Source organism: Carlito syrichta, unplaced genomic scaffold (assembly GCF_000164805.1).
Source record: "Carlito syrichta isolate Samal-C Ts95f unplaced genomic scaffold, Tarsius_syrichta-2.0.1 Scaffold153648, whole genome shotgun sequence".
NCBI classification, from domain to species: Eukaryota; Metazoa; Chordata; class Mammalia; order Primates; family Tarsiidae; genus Carlito; species Carlito syrichta.
In genome coordinates this window covers 424938-442347 of record NW_007097744.1, presented here as the reverse complement: position 1 = coordinate 442347, position 17410 = coordinate 424938, and the positions used below count along the sequence as shown (strand labels likewise).

The 17410-nt window shown below is 38.6% G+C and overlaps 1 protein-coding gene across 3 annotated transcripts; it reads right to left on the bottom strand.

Annotated features, from left to right (window-relative positions):
- Positions 1-425: 425 nt before the first annotated feature.
- Positions 426-17402, bottom strand: ADPRM (ADP-ribose/CDP-alcohol diphosphatase, manganese dependent). Of its 3 annotated transcripts, none has more exons than XR_002481504.1 (4): positions 17333-17402; positions 5149-5863; positions 4210-4326; positions 426-839 (listed from the first exon to the last, which is right to left on the bottom strand). XR_002481504.1 is itself a non-coding variant. In XM_008050769.1 (4 exons), exons 2-4 carry the CDS (start codon positions 5844-5846, stop codon positions 529-531), a joined length of 1038 nt encoding a protein of 345 aa, XP_008048960.1. In that variant the 5' UTR covers positions 5847-5863; positions 17329-17402; the 3' UTR covers positions 426-528. The 3 variants fall into 3 exon arrangements, 2 of the variants coding, with proteins under 2 accessions (XP_008048960.1, XP_008048961.1); XM_008050769.1 differs by having other exon boundaries at positions 5237-5863; positions 17329-17402; XM_008050770.1 differs by having other exon boundaries at positions 5237-5863.
- Between the last annotated feature and the right edge of the window lie 8 nt (positions 17403-17410).

Genomic DNA, 17410 nt, shown 5'->3' with positions numbered 1-17410 from the left:
AACACAAGAGGAGCACATGACTTCTCTGGAGACGCTTCTTACAGAGATAAGAGTGCCACACATTCATTTGTAAAATAACTACAGAAGTGGGAATACAAGCCCATAAAAGTCCAAGTATGGGTATTCTGAGCAAAACCGTCCAAAGCTCATTTACACAGCAGAGTGAACAGAAAGTTTACCTGGGCCTATTTTGTACTATGAATATTAAGCTATATAGTTAATACATAAATACATTTTTCATGTAAAAAAAGAAAAAAAAATCAGGTAAGGCCAAATTAAGTCCCTTACAAAGATTATATCCCTTGCCTCAGTCTTCTACCTGGTTTGTTTCTAACTTACACTGGATACACTATTCAAAATGCTATTTCTGAATATTTTATCAACTAATGCACAATGAAGTCATAAATTTTGTTATGCAAGCAGAATACTAAACAATGAGATTGAGGATTTTTATTTTTATTTTTATTTTTGTTAAGGGGAAACAAACAAAAAGCTCATTCTCTATCAAGTTAAACAAAAGAGATCAGACTAAAAATGGAAGGCTCTTTCCTTCTTGTAATTCATAATTCTGTCTGGAACTCTGCCTCTCCCTTCCAACATCATTTTGTCAGGATAGACATGAACTGTGCCAAAAGCTTGGCTGTCTGGCGCTGTTTCAATAACCCCTTCTAGGTTGACGTGATGCACACCAAAAGGATCCTCAGAATAGCCACCGTCGTGAGTGTGACCGGCAAAGAAGCACACCACACATTCATGAGACCAAATCACTGCCAGGGCATCTCTGTAGTTCCAGGCCAGGCACACACTGTCAGAAGACTCTGGGTAAATGGGAAGGTGGCCTGTTAAAGAAAAGAAGAGTTACGAGCCAATTAAATATCTGTTCTATCTACATAAGTGGCTAAAAACTAGTACTCAGGAAAAAAAGCTTGTATTGCTAACTTATCCAAATGGACTAAACCAGAAAGAATCCACACACATGAAGAACTAGGCCATCTATAGCTAAGTCTCTGAAGCACAGAAAGAAGGCTGAGACAGTCTACACGGGGTGGGAAAGAGGCTGCTGTAGAGGCAAAGCCTTGAGGTCTACAAGGCCTGTGTGAAGTCTCAAGCTGCCCAAACACTGAGGAATATTGAAAGAGTCCTGTGCAGGGCAGTATGCAGACGGCCAGAAATCAGGCAAATGCTGCACTGGAATTCAATCTCACTGATTTCCTTAAATATGAATGTTATAAACACAGAAAGATGCAATACTAAATAAAAAATAGTTTGGGGATGAGCCATGGATTATATGTCATTTATATAAATACTCAATGCCTTAGAACTGATTCATAGGACTTTAAACACCCCAATGAGATCAAGGAGGCCATACCTATTTTACAGATGAAAAACTGAGTTATAGCAGGGAAGGTTCATTCTGGTGTCCCACAGGAAATGTGTAGAAGTAGAGCCAGAAGAACTTCAAATTCCTGATGCCAACACATCTATGAACCCATACCACATATCAATCAGGCCACAGTTTTCACTCTAAAGTACAAGTACCATAGCTCACTGGTCTTTGCTTCTTCCCATTAAATAACTTTTCTTTTTTTCTGCTACTCTTCATTTTTATTCTTAAATTTAAACATGCTTCTGCTTAATATCTTATTTGTTTTTAATACAAGTTAAAAAAAAAAAAAAGTAGGGGGCTGGGGGGAGGTTAACAAAACCCTAAAGCAGGAGAGGAAAGTACATGCATGCACACACATGTGCACACACACACACAAACATACCACTCTGATACCACCCTAAGGCTAAGAGAACTGTGGCTTTCTAGTACCCAAAAGTCATATTCACTCATCTATCAAGTCCCTGCAGCATCTGACATAATTAGTTGCTTCTTTCTTGAAACACATGGCTTCTAGGATACATTCGTTTTCCTAGTAATATCTTCCTACTTTTCTCCCAACCTCAATGGCCACTAATGTCCAATCTCCTTTGCTGGTTTCTCCTCATTTCCCTAGTGTCTTATCAAGAGTGTCTGAATGCTTGGTCCTTTGACTTCTCTACCTACATCTAATGTGCCTTAATAATTTCTTGGTGATGTACATGCTTTAAATATCATTTATATTCTTTCACCTTCCACATTTATACACCTAGCTCCCAAATCTCTATTTTGAAAATTCGGACTCTGTGTCTGAATTGCCCACTCAACATTTCTGCTAATGTCTAAAAGGTATATGAAACTTAATATTTCCAAACCTGAACCCCTGCCCTCTCCACTCAAACACCTCATCCTGCAGTGCTCCCCGTCTAAGCTCATGGGAATCCTATCCCTCCAACGGCATGGCCAAAACTAAAAAAGTAGGCAAAATGACCTCTGAGTAGTTACAATGAAAGTTAAAAGGCAAACAAAAACAAAAGAAATTTGTATTAAACTTTCCCTTTTAAAACTTACTAAAAAAAAAACTGAGTAAATCAGTTGTTAAGTTTGCTTATTCAGTTCTAAGCTTAAAGCAGATGGTGGAAGAAATTTAAGAGACTGCTAAAGTTGATAGGTGTATGCCATCAGTAAAAAGAAAAGAGAAGAATACAGGATGAAGTGGAAAAGGAGATTGGGATGCAAAACATGGATTCTAGTCTCATTCTGTCAGTAGCTGTGTGATTTTGCTATATAATTTAATCTCTTTAGGCTTCAGTTTCTTTATCTTTAAAATTAAAGGGTTTGGCTACATGCTCTCCAGGCCCCTTTCAGCTCAAGTACTTCTAATGTACTTTCCCAACCTGGCAGTGGGAAATAAAAAGCAGACACAAGTCAAGAAGTACCCCAGTTTCTGAGACCACTTACTATAGAGATGGTGTCACATCATCCCAATAACCCCTGAGGGTACCTTATCTTTGTCAAGCCTTGAATGACACTTGATATTCCAATGGTAGCAGAAACACTCCTGCTCCATCCATGTATTTTTACCACATCAGTGGAAGATCAATAAGTAAAAATTATCTTTATGGAAATATAATTTTATATCATCAACTATGTGAATAGCCTATCATTTTCAAAGGGATTTCATACTTGTAATTTCATTTACTGCACTATTGAGAACATTGCAGTTTGTAGGCTCAATATTTGTCCCGAGTCACAATTCCTATTCACAAGAGCCAGAATGACACCCCATCTTTCTGGCTCTCAGTCTATTTTTCTCATCTATTATGCTACACTGATTCTAATTCTAAAACAAGGACTCTCAGCCCCCAAACCAAGTCCCCCAGCCATGCCACAAATCCAAATTCAGTTATTTGTGTGTGTATATATGTGTGCTCATGCACATGGGCACAAGGGTACTTTAAGCACCTCCAGATTCCTACAGTTTCTGATGGCAGTATATCTGTCAAAAGTGATTCTAAATGAAAATAATATAAATCTAACTTCCTTGTGTCTGTGTGTTAGAGAACTGAAAGTGTTCATTGCCAGCTGAGTCTGTAGCACACATCCCTTATAATTATCAGCTTTACTTCTTCTAGGTAGCAGTGGACTCTCTCTGGTGACCACTTCACAGAGAGGCAGGTCTCCTAAGGCTGAGATTTGGTATGGGGCCTGAATTGAATTTCTAATTTAAAAATTACTCCATCAATTGATCCCATTTGGGGAAACCTTACTTTTTCTTTTTCTTTCTTTTTTTTTTCTTTTGAGTCGGCATCTCACTCTGTTACCCAGACTGGAGTGCAGTGGCAAAATCATGGCTCACCACAGCCTTAAGCTCCTGGGCTAAGGCAATCCTCCTGGCTCAGCCTCCATAGTACCTGGGACTACAGGTGCATACCACCACACCTGGCTGATTTTTTAAATTTTTTGTAGAGACAAGGTCTCACTATGTTGTCCAGGCTGGCCTTGAACTCCTAGACTTAAGCAATCCTCCCACTCAGCTTCCAAAAGTGCTGGGATTACAGGCGTGAGCCAGTGTATCTGGCTTAAAATTCTCCTTTGAAACCTAAAAGGCCAACTCACAGGCTCTAAAACGTGGTATAGTATCTTTGTTATTTTTTAAATTCCTTCATGAATCATCCTTAAATGTTAATCATATATTATTCAGATTGTTTCTCAACAAAAAATTTTAAACTAAGCATTCATTTTATAGAAATAAGTTATGAAAATATTGTTAGTATGCTTTAAAGTCTAACTTTTCCCAATCTCTAAAATGCTAGTGTAATATGATAAACAATTTAAATACTTACTCACAATCACCACCTTTTCTTGGTTTCTGTCAGAGAATGTAAGCACTTCATTCAACCAGTTCAGCTGTTCTTGGCTGAATCCTCCATTAAACTGGACAAATTGGGGCTCAGAAAGTCCTGAAATGAGTTGCGTAAGTCAGACCCATCACATGTTGTGTTTTCCTTCATTTGGGCTTTCAAATTTAGCTAATGTAGGGGCACCTGTTCTGTTCTTGAGGAATATTTGATTAGCAGCAATCAACTTAAAATAGGAAACTACAATTTAGAGAAGCATATAAATAAGTCACACTTTGTCTTATTCCTACTCTTGACACTCCTGCTTACTTTGTTGGCTTTCCATTACATTGAAAATGCAAACTCCTTACAATGTCCACTGAGCCACTATATAATCCTACCCGTTTACACTCCAAAACCATCTTGTACTCCACTAGTCCTTTTCTGTGTTCTTAAATAATGCCAAAGTCTTATTCCACTTAACACTACTGCATTTGTTTTTCCCTCTGCTAGCTCCTTATCCTCGTTCTTTCAAAGGATGACTCCTTCTTGTCATTTAGACGTCAGCTTAAGTGTTTTTCTCCTTGGAGAAGCTTTCTCTGATCACCTAATCTAAAATAGTACCTCTAATCCTTTTCTGTAACTCTCTATACAACATCATACTCTATTTTCTTGGTAGCACTTATCACTTTGGAAATAATCTTGTTTCTGTTTATTATCTGTCTTGCCCACTTACTGTTTTTGTTCCTTTCATGCCATCCATCCATAAAGTAAAGTTATATTATTTACAGCTCTGAACAGCTAGCTCTAGAAAAAATGCTTGGCCTAGAGTAGCATTCAAATATCTTGTTAAATAAATCCATCTTGAATCAACTGTAACCAGTCCCTGTGAGATCAGGTTTATGAGAAATCCTGACCTGAATAACAGTGACAATATACTTTTACCTTAATTGTCCATCTTCCTGCTGAATAAAAAGTAGCTGAAGAATTTAAAGACAATGTATTAGATTCTCAGCTCAAAGGAATAATTCACCTTGAGGACTATTTAATTCCGTATTTGGATTGTGCTCCCTCAGTATCTTCATACACTGCTGGTATTTTGAAGAGGACTGATCCATGCCCAAGACACTCAAGTCATAAGCATCAAGTAAAATGAACCGGAATTTAGGGAATGGTACAAAATGATAAGCATAATAATCTTCTGAAGGCATGGTCTCAGGATGATGTACAATTTGGTCTTCCAGAAACTTTGTGTTAAGTTTAGAGTTTGTTAAGTAGTCTCTACTGAAGTTATAGAATTCATGGTTTCCCCATGTATGATGAACTGGAACTTTCAGCTTCTTGAATGTGTCCATAACAAGTTCTAGGGACTTTTCTGATACTTCATACTGTGCATTATATCCATCAATGATATCTCCCAGCTGAAGAACACAACAGGGTGTGCTGCTTTCATTATTCCAGTCTTCAATAGCACCCTGTAAGTGAAGAAGACTATGTCTGTAGTATCGCCGCCTGTTTCCTTGGAAATTATAGCCATCTTCTAAATCAGCATATTGAATATCTGCTATAACTCCAAAGGAGAAGAGACGCTCTGAACTCTCACTTGGGGCTTCAGGTTTGGGCTTATCATCCATAACCTCCATTCAGGTTTCTAAATAAACTAAAAAAGATAATGAAGTTAGAAACATCTTAATTTCCTAAATTGACTGTAGAAAATGGCAAAATGAGTGTCAAGCTTAATGCTTAATGGTCAATTCACTAGGCAGCTTGATATAGAGAAAAGTGCATGGGTTTTTCAGTCTGACAGCCTTAAGTCTTAATTACTAAGTCTCTAAAACACTTCAGTTTTCTCTTCTGTAAAATAGATGATAACCTCTACCTTCAGAAGAATAATCATTTACAAAAGGGTACAATTCTATCAATGATTCAATTCTAGTAAAGCCAAATTCAAACCTGGAATAATTCCTAATATTTTATACACTCATCTAAAATACATACACACATGCCCTCTCCCACAAACACCAAATTTTTTTGAAGTTGGAATTTTATTTATTTATTTATTTTTATTCATTTTAAAGATGTGCGACACAATTCAGGAATAGGTATAGTACCAAATAATTCTATTAAGATTTTTGGGGAAAGTTGTATACTACACTCATTCGTTGTAAGTACTTTATAAAAGATTCCCATCATGGATTATTTTACATCAGCTGTGTCTTTTCTCTTTGTTGTTAGGTAGGTCAGTCAAAATAAGTTACTCATATTTTATATCTGATGTAATGGGAGGGTAGAAAAAATGAAAGGAGAGAAATAATTTTAAACCAAAAAAAAAAAAAAACCCAGCCCCAAAACTAACTATGATAATGATGTGACTATCATTTCTGTGAGTCATAATTCCTGGCTCAATAGTTGCATTCTAATTTGGACCAGGGTTTTTGGGGGGTTTTTTAACCTGTATATTAACCTACCCCATAATTAAAACAGAAAATATGAAATCTTTTCTTCTTACATGTAATCTCTGCCCTCCTTCAGTGGCCAAGAGCAAGAAATTTAAACTTGATAAAAAGTTATTATTAGTTGTTTAAAATCTAAATTATAATCTCTTAAGAGTCAAGAACACTTGATCAAAACAAAATCAAAAGTCAGGATCCTAAATTATCAACTGTTTCTGTTATAAAGGCCCTGTTAATAAACTGTTGCCATGATCTCTGAATTAAAATCTAAAAATTCATTTGACTTTCTAAAATTACTTTCAGACTCCTAGTCTCCAGTCATTTGCCCAATATACCTATGAGTTCCTACTTAATCCTCTATAGACATGTGAAATCCCAACTTTAAGAATGCTCCCAAGGAGGTCGGGAAGATGGTGACCAAGTCAGTTGGACTATGTGAGTACCAGTGTAACTAAGTGAATGTATGAAAAATTTTGTGTACACACTGGTGAGCGAGTGGGTGTGTGAGTGGTTGACTGAGTGAGGGCTAGGGAGCTAGTGGCCAGGGCTCTCCTGGTGCAGCAGCTGGTGCCACAGCGACTGGACTTGGACCCTAGCGATTCCCGGGACACAGAAGTCGAGTGCCATTTTCTTGTTCCTTTTTTTTTTTTTAAATCAACAAACGCTCCCTGGGAAGAAAATGCTGGGAGAGACTGTCTAACTGGAGGTTTGTGAGTAGGTGGCCAGGCCCCTGGTGCAAGAGCTGGTGCTGAAGCTTCTTTACTTCATCCCTGGGTTCTTCTCAGGTCCCAGAAGCTAGGCGTCATTGTTTTTTTTAAACCGGACAGAAGTTTCCTGTGAAAAAGTGGTGGGGAGAAACTATCGCCCCAGGCTCTCCCTCACCATTGAAGCAGGAGAGAAACTGCCAGCTTCTGGCTTTGCCTCACCACTTCAGGTCCTGGCAGGGTGCTGTAAGCAGGGGCTGCAGAGGGAGTCCAGAGGCAAGGTCACACAGAAGAGGACAAGAGAGGCACCCTACCACCATCTTGAAGGTGGGGCAGGAAAGTGCTCCAACTTGCTCACCATGGAGCAACAGATCTGATCTCTATGACTAGTGGATCAACTACTCAGGGATTGATAGTGGCCCAGAGAGAATATCCTGAAAGCACAAACTTCGGAAAGACCTGACAAGTGCTAAGTTCCAGGTGCCCCACCCTGCAGGGCTGACCAAAACCACCTCCTCCCCAGCAATTCTCTGAACGTCAGACTCACACAGCTGGGCCAAGACTGAGAGGGACACACCCAGGCGGAGTCTGGACATCAGTCTCAATAGGAGATCTCCATTCCAGGATAGACCTGGCTGGGGCATCCCCTGTGAGAGACGTACCTAGGGAAGAGACAATCACATACCTCCCCACTGGAGGAAATCTCCCTGACTATAGGAGAGTGGGAGGGGAGGACTGCAGCCCCACTCACCTCCACTGCCCCTCCTACTTCCCTGCTTCCCACTCACCTCCACTGCCCCTCCTCCTTCCCTGCTTCTTTCCCTGAGGAGAGAGTGAAATAGGTGGCTCTGCAGGAGAGACCAGATTAGAGGAACAATTACAGAGCCTGCCACAGAGGGCAGGTTTTTTTTTTCAATTATTTTTTAGATTTTAAACATTTTTGGACTGTTTCTTTGTGAGTTCATCTATTTTTAAAGTATTTTCCTTTGTGCATGAATCTATATGTGAGGGTTTGATCTGCATCACCCCACAAAATTTTTTTTTGTTTCTTTTTCTGTTTCTTCTTTTGTCATTTTCTGTTTATGTGTGTATGTGAATGGCTGAGTGTTCATCTTTTGATTTTGTTGTTGTTGGTTTTTGCTCTTTTGTTCTGGATTTTTTTAACATTCATTTTTTATAGTTTAAGGTGTGTGTCAGTATATGTGTGAGGGTTCGAATTTCTTTTTATTTATATATGTATTTATTCTTTTATTTATTTTCCTCCGGTCTTTCCATTTTTCTTCTCTATTCACTTTGTGCTAGGCATGTGTGTGTGTGTTTAGTTTTCTTGGGGTTTTTTGGTTGTTGTTTGTTTTGTTTCATTTTGTTGTTATTCCAGTTTGTTTTGGGGTGTGTGAATGTCTGTGTATGTATGTGTTCAATTGCTTTTGCATTGGTTTCTGCTTTGCATCATCATATAGAGTGGTGATGGGGAGTGGATCTCAAGGAACACAAACCACAATAAGTGAACATTGTAATTTGCAAGTAGTTTCTGATTCCTAGCACCCCATCCCCTACTTTATTCGAATTTCAAAAACTACAAGAGACTGCAAAGCTTCCCATCCACCATACTCTTTCAAAATAGAACAAATCTAGAGCCTGGATCAGGGAAGAAGAGAGGACTGAGCAAACATCAAAAGGGAAAGTCTCTCGCATTGACACTGAATAACAGAACTAAAGAGAAAAACAAGAGATCTGTCACAAATAGGAAAAACCAAAGGAAGACCTCAGGCAATTTCAAATGTTCCAAAGACAAAACTCCTAAAAAATCAGACCTTGGTGCCCAAAGAATGGAAGTTACCAATGACTAGCCCCAGAATACAACAGAGATTAGGGAATGGATGGAAAGAGTAAATAAGACTCAAGAAAGACAAGATGCAACACTGAAAGAACCTGTAACAGAGATTTTGGCAATAAAAACTTCATCCAGGAAATAAATAACAAGATGACAAGCATGGAAAGCAGAATTAATCTAGCTGAAGAAAGAATCTCAGAACTTGAAGACCAGAACATGGAATTAACCCAATCTATAAAAAACATAGAAAGAAGACTCAGAAAGAAAGAATGCCTACAAGAGATGTGTGTTTATATCAAGAGGCCAAATCTATGCCTGACTGATATCCCAGAAGAAGAAAGGGAAATGGAGAACAACTTGGAGCAAGTATTCCAGGAGATAATCCAAGAAAACTTTCCCCATCTCACCAGAGATATGACCAGCCAAGCACAAGAGATACAGAGAACCCCCAAAAGACATCGAATGAGAAGACCAAACCCTAGACATGAATTACTAGACACATAGTAATTCGCCTACACAAAGTAGGCACAAAAGAAAAAATCCTAAAGCAGCAAGAGAGAAAGGTCAGACTACCTACCAGGGAAAGCCAATCACAATAGCAGCAGACCTATCAGCAGAAATACTATAAGCAAGAAGGGACTGGAACCCTATGTTCAAAGTCCTCAAAGATAAGCAATTTCAACCAAGAATTTCCTATCCAACCAAGCTCAGCTTCATCAGTGATAGAGAATTAAAATCCTTCCCAGACTTCCAATCCCTAAGAGATTATGCAGCTCCCAGACCAGCTCTACAGGAGACACTTAAAATGTATTAAGCACAGAAGAAAGAAAAAGAATGATCACACACTTCCCAAGAGAAGAGCAGAGCACAGAATAAACAGAGAATACAGTGCAACAAGAAACTTGAAAACATACACATACATTAACCCCAAAGCCAAAAGAAAACAAGCAAACAAAGAAAAAACTTTTTAAGAACCTCATGACAGGGATGAACAATCACATTTCGATAATCAGCCTGAATGTGAATGGACTAAATGCACCACTGAAAAGACACAGAATGGCAAACTAGATGAGAAACCATAACCCAATTATTTGCTGCATCCAGGAGACTCATCTCACTACAAGGGACACACAGACTCAAAGTTAAAGGATGGACAACAAGTTTTGAGGCAAATGGATCACAAAAGAAGGCAGGAGTTGTGATCTTAATATCAGACAAAACAACCTTTAAGCTACCAAAAATTTAAAAAGATGCAGGACACTATATAATGATAAAAGATTCAATTCATCAACAAGAAATATCTATCCTAAACATATATGCACCCAACACAGGAGCACCAGCATTTTTAAAGCAACTACTAAATAAACTAAAAAAAAACATTGACTCTAACTCTATAGCAGGGGACTTGAATACCCCACTAACAGCCCTAGATAGATCACCAAGGCAAAAAATCAACAAGGAGATCCAGAATCTAAACTCGACATTCGACTAAATGGACTTAATAGATACCTACAGATTATTCCACCCAAAACTACAGAATATACATTCTACTCATCACCATATGGAACGTACTCCAAGATCGATCACATCCTTGGCCATAAATCAAGCATAAACAAATTCCATAAGGTTGAAATCTTGCCATGCACATTCTCAGACCACAGTGGAATAAAAATAAATATCAACACCAACAAAATTTCCCCAAAGCCCACAAAGACATGGACACTAAACAGCATGATGCTGAACAACTACTGGGTGAACACTGAAATCAAAGCAGAAATTAAAAGATTCCTGGAAACAAATGAAAATGAAATATCTTACCAAAACCTCTGGGATGCCATGAAATGAGTTCTAAGAGGGAAACTTGTCTCTCTACGAGCACACATCAAGAACAAGGAAAGATCACAAGTGGAGAGCCTAACAAATCACCTAAAAGAGCTGGAAAGAGACCACCAAAACCCCAACTTTAACAGAGAATCCAAATCATCAAAATAAGAGCCCAAATATGGGACATAGAAGACAAAAATATCATAGAAAACATCAAAAACAAAAAGCCAGTTCTTTGAAAGAAGTAACAAGATTGATTGGCCCCTAGCCAGAATGACCAAGAAAAAGAGAGAAAAAGCCCAAATAAACACACTCAGAAATACAAAAGATCAAATCACAACTGACCCGGAAGAAATACAAAACATTATCAGAGATTACTATGTCCACCTATATGGAAACAAACTTGATAACCTAAATGAAGTGGAGGGCTTTCTGACATCACACAACCTCCCCAGGTTGAAACAAGAAGACATTGAGACACTAAATAGACCAATAACAACCCAAGAAATTGACTCTGTCATACGAAAACTACCTACGTAAAAAAACCCTGGACCGGATGGCTTTCCAGCAGAATTCTACAAAACTTACAAGGAGGAGCTCATAACAATCCTATTGAAAGTATTCTAGGCAATTGAGAAAGATGGAATTCTCCCCAAATCATTTTTAGAAGCTAACATCACACTGATACCCAAACCGGGTAAAGAGCCAACAAAAAAAGAAAACTAAAGGCCAATATCCCTTATGAACATAGATGCAAAAATCCTTAACAAAATTCTAACAAAGCGAATCCAAAAACACATCTCAAAAGCCATCCACCACAACCAAGTAGGCTTCATGCCCAGGATGTAGGGCTGGTTCAACATTCACAAGACCATAAATGTAATTAAATACATCAACAGATGTAAAAACAAGAACCACATGATTATATCATTAAATGCAGAAAAAGCTTTGGATAAAATCCAGCATCCCTTCTTGATAAAAACCCTCAAACACCTAGGTATAGAAGGAACATACCTCAAAGTAGTAAGTGCCATCTATGATAAACCCACAGCTAAGATATTGCTAAATGGACAGAAACTGGAAACATTTCCCCTGAAAACTGGAACAAGACAAGGCTGCCCATTCTCACCCCTCTTGTTCAACATTGTGTTGGAAGTTCTAGCTAGGGCAATTAGACAAGAGAAGGAAATCAGGGGTATCCAATTAGGAAAAGAAGAAGTCAAGTTATCCCTCTTTGCTGATGATATGATTCTATACCTTGAAAATCCAAGAGAATCTGTCAAAAACCTGCTTGCACTGATAAAGGACTTTGGCAAAGTCTCAGCATACAAAATAAATGTGCAAAAAACAGTTGCATTCCTATACACCAACAACAAGCAGGCAGAGACCCAAATTAAAGCACAATCCCATTCACAATAGCCACAAAAAAAATGAAATACCTTGGCATCTTCCTAACCACAGAAGTGAAAGACCCTTACAATGAGAACTACAAAACACTGCTCAAAGAAATCCAAGAAGACACAAACAAATGGAAAAATATTCCATGCTCATGGATAGAAAGAATCAACATTGTTAAAATGTCCATCCTACCAAAGGCAATCTACAGATTCAACGCAATACCCATGAAGTTACCAACATCATTCTTCTCAGACCTGGAAATGACAATACAGAAATTCATATGGAAACATAAACGACCACAAATAGCCAAAACAATCCTTAGCAAAAGAAGCAAAGTAGGAGGTATCACACTTCCAGACTTCAAACTTTACTATAAGGCTACAGTAATCAAAACAGCCTGGTATTGGTACAAAAACAGGCACATAGACCAATGGAACAGGACAGAGATTCCAGAAGCAAAGCCTCAATTTCTCAACCAACTCATCTTTGACAAAACCTCCAACAACAACCACCAGGGAGAGGAGAACCTATTCAGTAAATGGTGCTGGGAAAACTGGCTGACCACATGCAGAAGATTGAAACAGGATGCCTACCTATCACCATACCAAATAAGTAACTCTAAACAGATCAAAGACCTAAATATAAAACCTCAAACTGTAAAAATCTTAGAAAACGCAGGAGATACCCTTATAGAAATTGGAACTGGCAACCAATTCCTATTCAGAACACTAAATGCCAATATCTTAAGAAATAAGATAGACAAGTGGGACCTCATCAAACTAACAAGCTTCTGCAAAGCAAAAGAAACCATCAAGAGAGCAGGGAGACAGCCCACAGAATGGGAAGAAATATTTGCCAATTGTATATCTGACAAAGTCCTAACATCTAGGACCTACAAGGAACTCAAATGCGCCGAAAGGAAAAAAACAAGTCCTATTAAAAAGTGGGCAAAAGACATAAATAGACACTTCTCAAAAGAAGATATACAGGCAGCCAACAACACATGAAAAAGTGCTCAGCCTCACTCATCATCAGAGAAATGCAAATCAAAACCACATTGAGATACCACCTAACCCCAGTAAAAATGGCCATCATTAATAAAACAAGCAACAACAGATGCTGGCGAGGATGTGGAGAAAAAGGAACGCTCCTACACTGCTGGTGGGAATGCAAACTAGTGCAACCTCTTGGGAAGACAGTGTGGCGATTTCTGAAAGAACTAGAAATTGACCTTCCAAATGACCCAGCAATTCCCCTACTGGGAACATACCCAGAGAAACTCAAATCATTCTACAAAAAAGATACCTACACACATGTTTATTGCAGCTCTGTTCACAACAGCAAAAACATGGAACCAACCATGTTGTCCATTGAAGGAGGACTGGATTAAAAAAATGTGGTACATATACACAATGAAATATTATGAAGCCATAAAGAAAGACAAACATATGTACTTCACAACAACTTGGATGGATTTAGAGTCTATCACAGAAACAAAGAATAGAGTGCCATATGTTCTCACTTATAAGCAGACCTTGAACAGTTATAATACTATAAGAAAGGAACTGGCAGTAGTGGGAAACTATGGGGGGGTGGGATTGGTAGTTGAGGGAACCTGCTAGGGGAGGGAGGGGCATACCTCATTAGCAAGGGTACCTGCATAATCAATGTTTGTATACCTACCCCTGAATTGTACCCCACATCTTTATAATAAAAAATAATAATAAATAAAAGAAAAAAAAGAATGCTCCCATCATAGAGAAAAGAACTCCACAAATGGAATAAGGATTTCAACTTATTTGAGAATTAGGGGCCTCTTTTCATTCCAAAAGTGTTGACACCCATGATATAGTCTCTTTCTAATCCACCCAATTATGAGCCTCAACTACTTTCCTTTCTTTCTTAATCTGGCTGGATATTACTAGCCCAAATAAGTGAAACAGTACCCAAAAAAGAGATGGAAATCCTTAAACAGTTTGACATTCTCATGCTACTTTGTTTTTAATTTGCTCATTTCTTCCCATAGTCCCTATTTGAAAATCTCACTAGATATAAAGTTAGTAAATATATATGAGTGGTGTATAAATGAGAGCTTATACTAAGATTTGGCAACTTTTAAGCACCACCAAGGGACCCACACTTCAAAATAGCAATGTGTTCTGGGGTATGTATGGCCTTAAAAAATAAAGCTAGGCTAGGGAGGCAACTTGCAATGTTATTACATAAAGAAATTATTTTGAAATACAAAAACAAATTTATACAGTTTGAGTATGCCCTTATCCAAAATGCTGAGGTCAGAAGGGTTTCAGATTTTGAATTTTTTTCACCTTTTGGAATATTTGCATTATACCTGCCAGCTCAGCATCCCTAATCCAAAAATCCAAAATGCTCCAATGAGCACTGTCTTTGAGTGTCATGTTAGTGCTCAAAAGGTTTCAGATTTTGAAGCCTTTCAGATTTCAGAAACATATTCAGAGAGAAAATCAGGATCAGAAGTGAGTTAAGCAGGGCAAAAAGAACCAAGTAGGCAAGGAACTGACTCTCTGGCGTTTAGCCTTTTAGTTTATGGTTCAGGGAGATGCTAGGGAGCTCATATAAACTGGTCCTGGTGAACAGAGATATCAAAAACTCAACGTCACCTGCGTGAAGAAACTTAAAATTAATAAGCATTCTAATGTCATGGAACTTTTTCAAAATATCCCCTCCTCTACCAAACACACACACAAAACCGGTGAGGAAAGGATAACAATTGCTGAAGCTAGTAATGGGTGCATGTGGTCTACTTTCTCCACTTTTATATATGTTTAAAATGTCTATATAAAATCTTTTAAGCGCTTCTAAAATTTAAAGAAAAAGCAGAGACCAACAGAAAGAGGAAAGGGGGGATGTCTTAAACCCTGACTATTTAAATATTGCAATAAAAGGAAAGTTGGGGCAGGAAATGTTTGTGGTTAGGTACAGAGGGCAGGAGTGTCGATCTAAGTTGAAGTAAACATGTTGCAGTGCCAGGAAGTTCACAAAAAGGACCTAGCTGTCTTAGTTAAACCAACCCAAAGTCCCATCAAGCACAAAATCTGATCAGCCTAGTCAACACAGATAGAACAAATACCAGATGATATTAATCCATACCCTGTCACTGTCAAGAAACATATCTAAATTTAAAAACACACACACACAAAAACCTCAATTGGTGACTTTGGTGACTTAATAATAGTAACAAAAGTGATAAGGCTTACAACTAAGTAATACTTTATACGTACCTTTTGGCACTAAAGTTTTACAGGTCCACGAAACCAGGCTCAGTGGTGTTATTAGCAATTCATCCAAATAATATAGTTATAGAACAACTATATTGAGCCAGGAACCATTTTAGACACTAGTATTTATTTAATATTAAAGAGTTAATATGAAGAATCTGTAAGAAGTGCTTTGGTAAACAAAGGATAAAGCTATTAAAAAAAGCATTTTGAATTTTTTTTTAATTCCAAATATAGAAAATAAATAAATAAAATTAAAAAAAAAAAGAAGCACTTTGGTAAAATAAAATTTAACAGGTCAGCTGGATACACTGAATTCAATTTTAATTTATGTATGTTCACTCTTAACCTACAATTAAGCAACTAAAGAGATAAACAATAAATTTTAATGCTAACTGCCTGAATGGGCAAGATACTTTTACAACTTTTTGTCACTTACAGAAAAAAAGTCTCTCTGGATAAACAAATACACAACAATAAAAGGGTAAAAATCTTACCCACAGGCAAGCTTAAGATAGAAAAATTAGTTTGATTATCGATTTGAAGTGCTAAGCAAACATTTAAGAACTTTGAGCAGAAATTTCAGCAAATTCCAGCTCAACTTCGAATCTAGAAACATAGTTAACACTACATTAAATCGTTATTAGAGAGCAGCACACTTAGCTAGTTAGGCTAGCTCACAGAAAAAAGCGGGGGGAAAGCCACGTTCAGTTCAACAATCACTAGAACACAAGTTGCCTCTGTCAGTAGAAGTCCCTTTACAAAAAAAAAAAAAAGCCACCACAGGTGTAGGATCTGTAGTTAAGGAAGAGAGTTAGAAATTTTTTTCTTTTCTTTTGGCAAATCCACCACGGATGGGGGTAGGGGGTTAGCATTGCAGATATTGAGACATAAAGGCAGATAGAATGCGAGTTTAACTTTCACAGGAAACGAAAAATAAACCAATAAATGCTCTTAGCCTCATTAATATGTGGATGTACCCAAGTAACAAGCAATTCTAGACGAGGAACCCTTTAAACAAACTTCAAATCATGAAACTGAAGGGGTCAGGGGAGCCAGTGAAAGTATTTTTAAAAACTGAGGCCCAGGAAGACTAAGTTAAAGGATGAGATATCATGCAGTATACTTCTTCGTACACTGCTATGCTTTACTAACTAGGTTACATTATATAACGTAGGTAAAATGACTAGAAGCGCGGGGCACTTCAAGACTTGCATGCCATATTAACCATTCAAATTATCCTAAGAAGCAATTGGGGAGAGGGGGTAAATCAAGGTTTATTTCAAGCTCAATGGGGCTATTTCTACTCTGAGTATGCAAAGGAGTCAACAACTTTGCAGTTCCTCTTGGCCAGCCTTCAGACTTGACAGAAGGAAGGTGACAAGATGACTAGTTCTGCCGGTCTCCGGGGCAGAGTTTTCTCTCTTCCGACCTGGGGATGCACCCGGGGCGAGAAGCTAGCTGGGTCGCCAAAACCTCTGACCAGAGTGGGGTGTCCCCGCCGCTCAGGGCCGCCCGGCCTTGTCTAGCATCGCTGCCTGGACCCCGGAGGACGACCCTTCCCTAGGGCCCCGCTGCCCACCCCAGGCCGCCTGGACTGGACAGCCTCCGCCCAGCTGCACCGCACCCGCCTCCGGCAGCAAGGAGCTACCTACCTACCGCGCACCGGACCCTCCGCAAAGGGCTCCCTGACTACCAGCTAGGCGACCGTGCCACCATCGAGCGGAGTGGATAGAG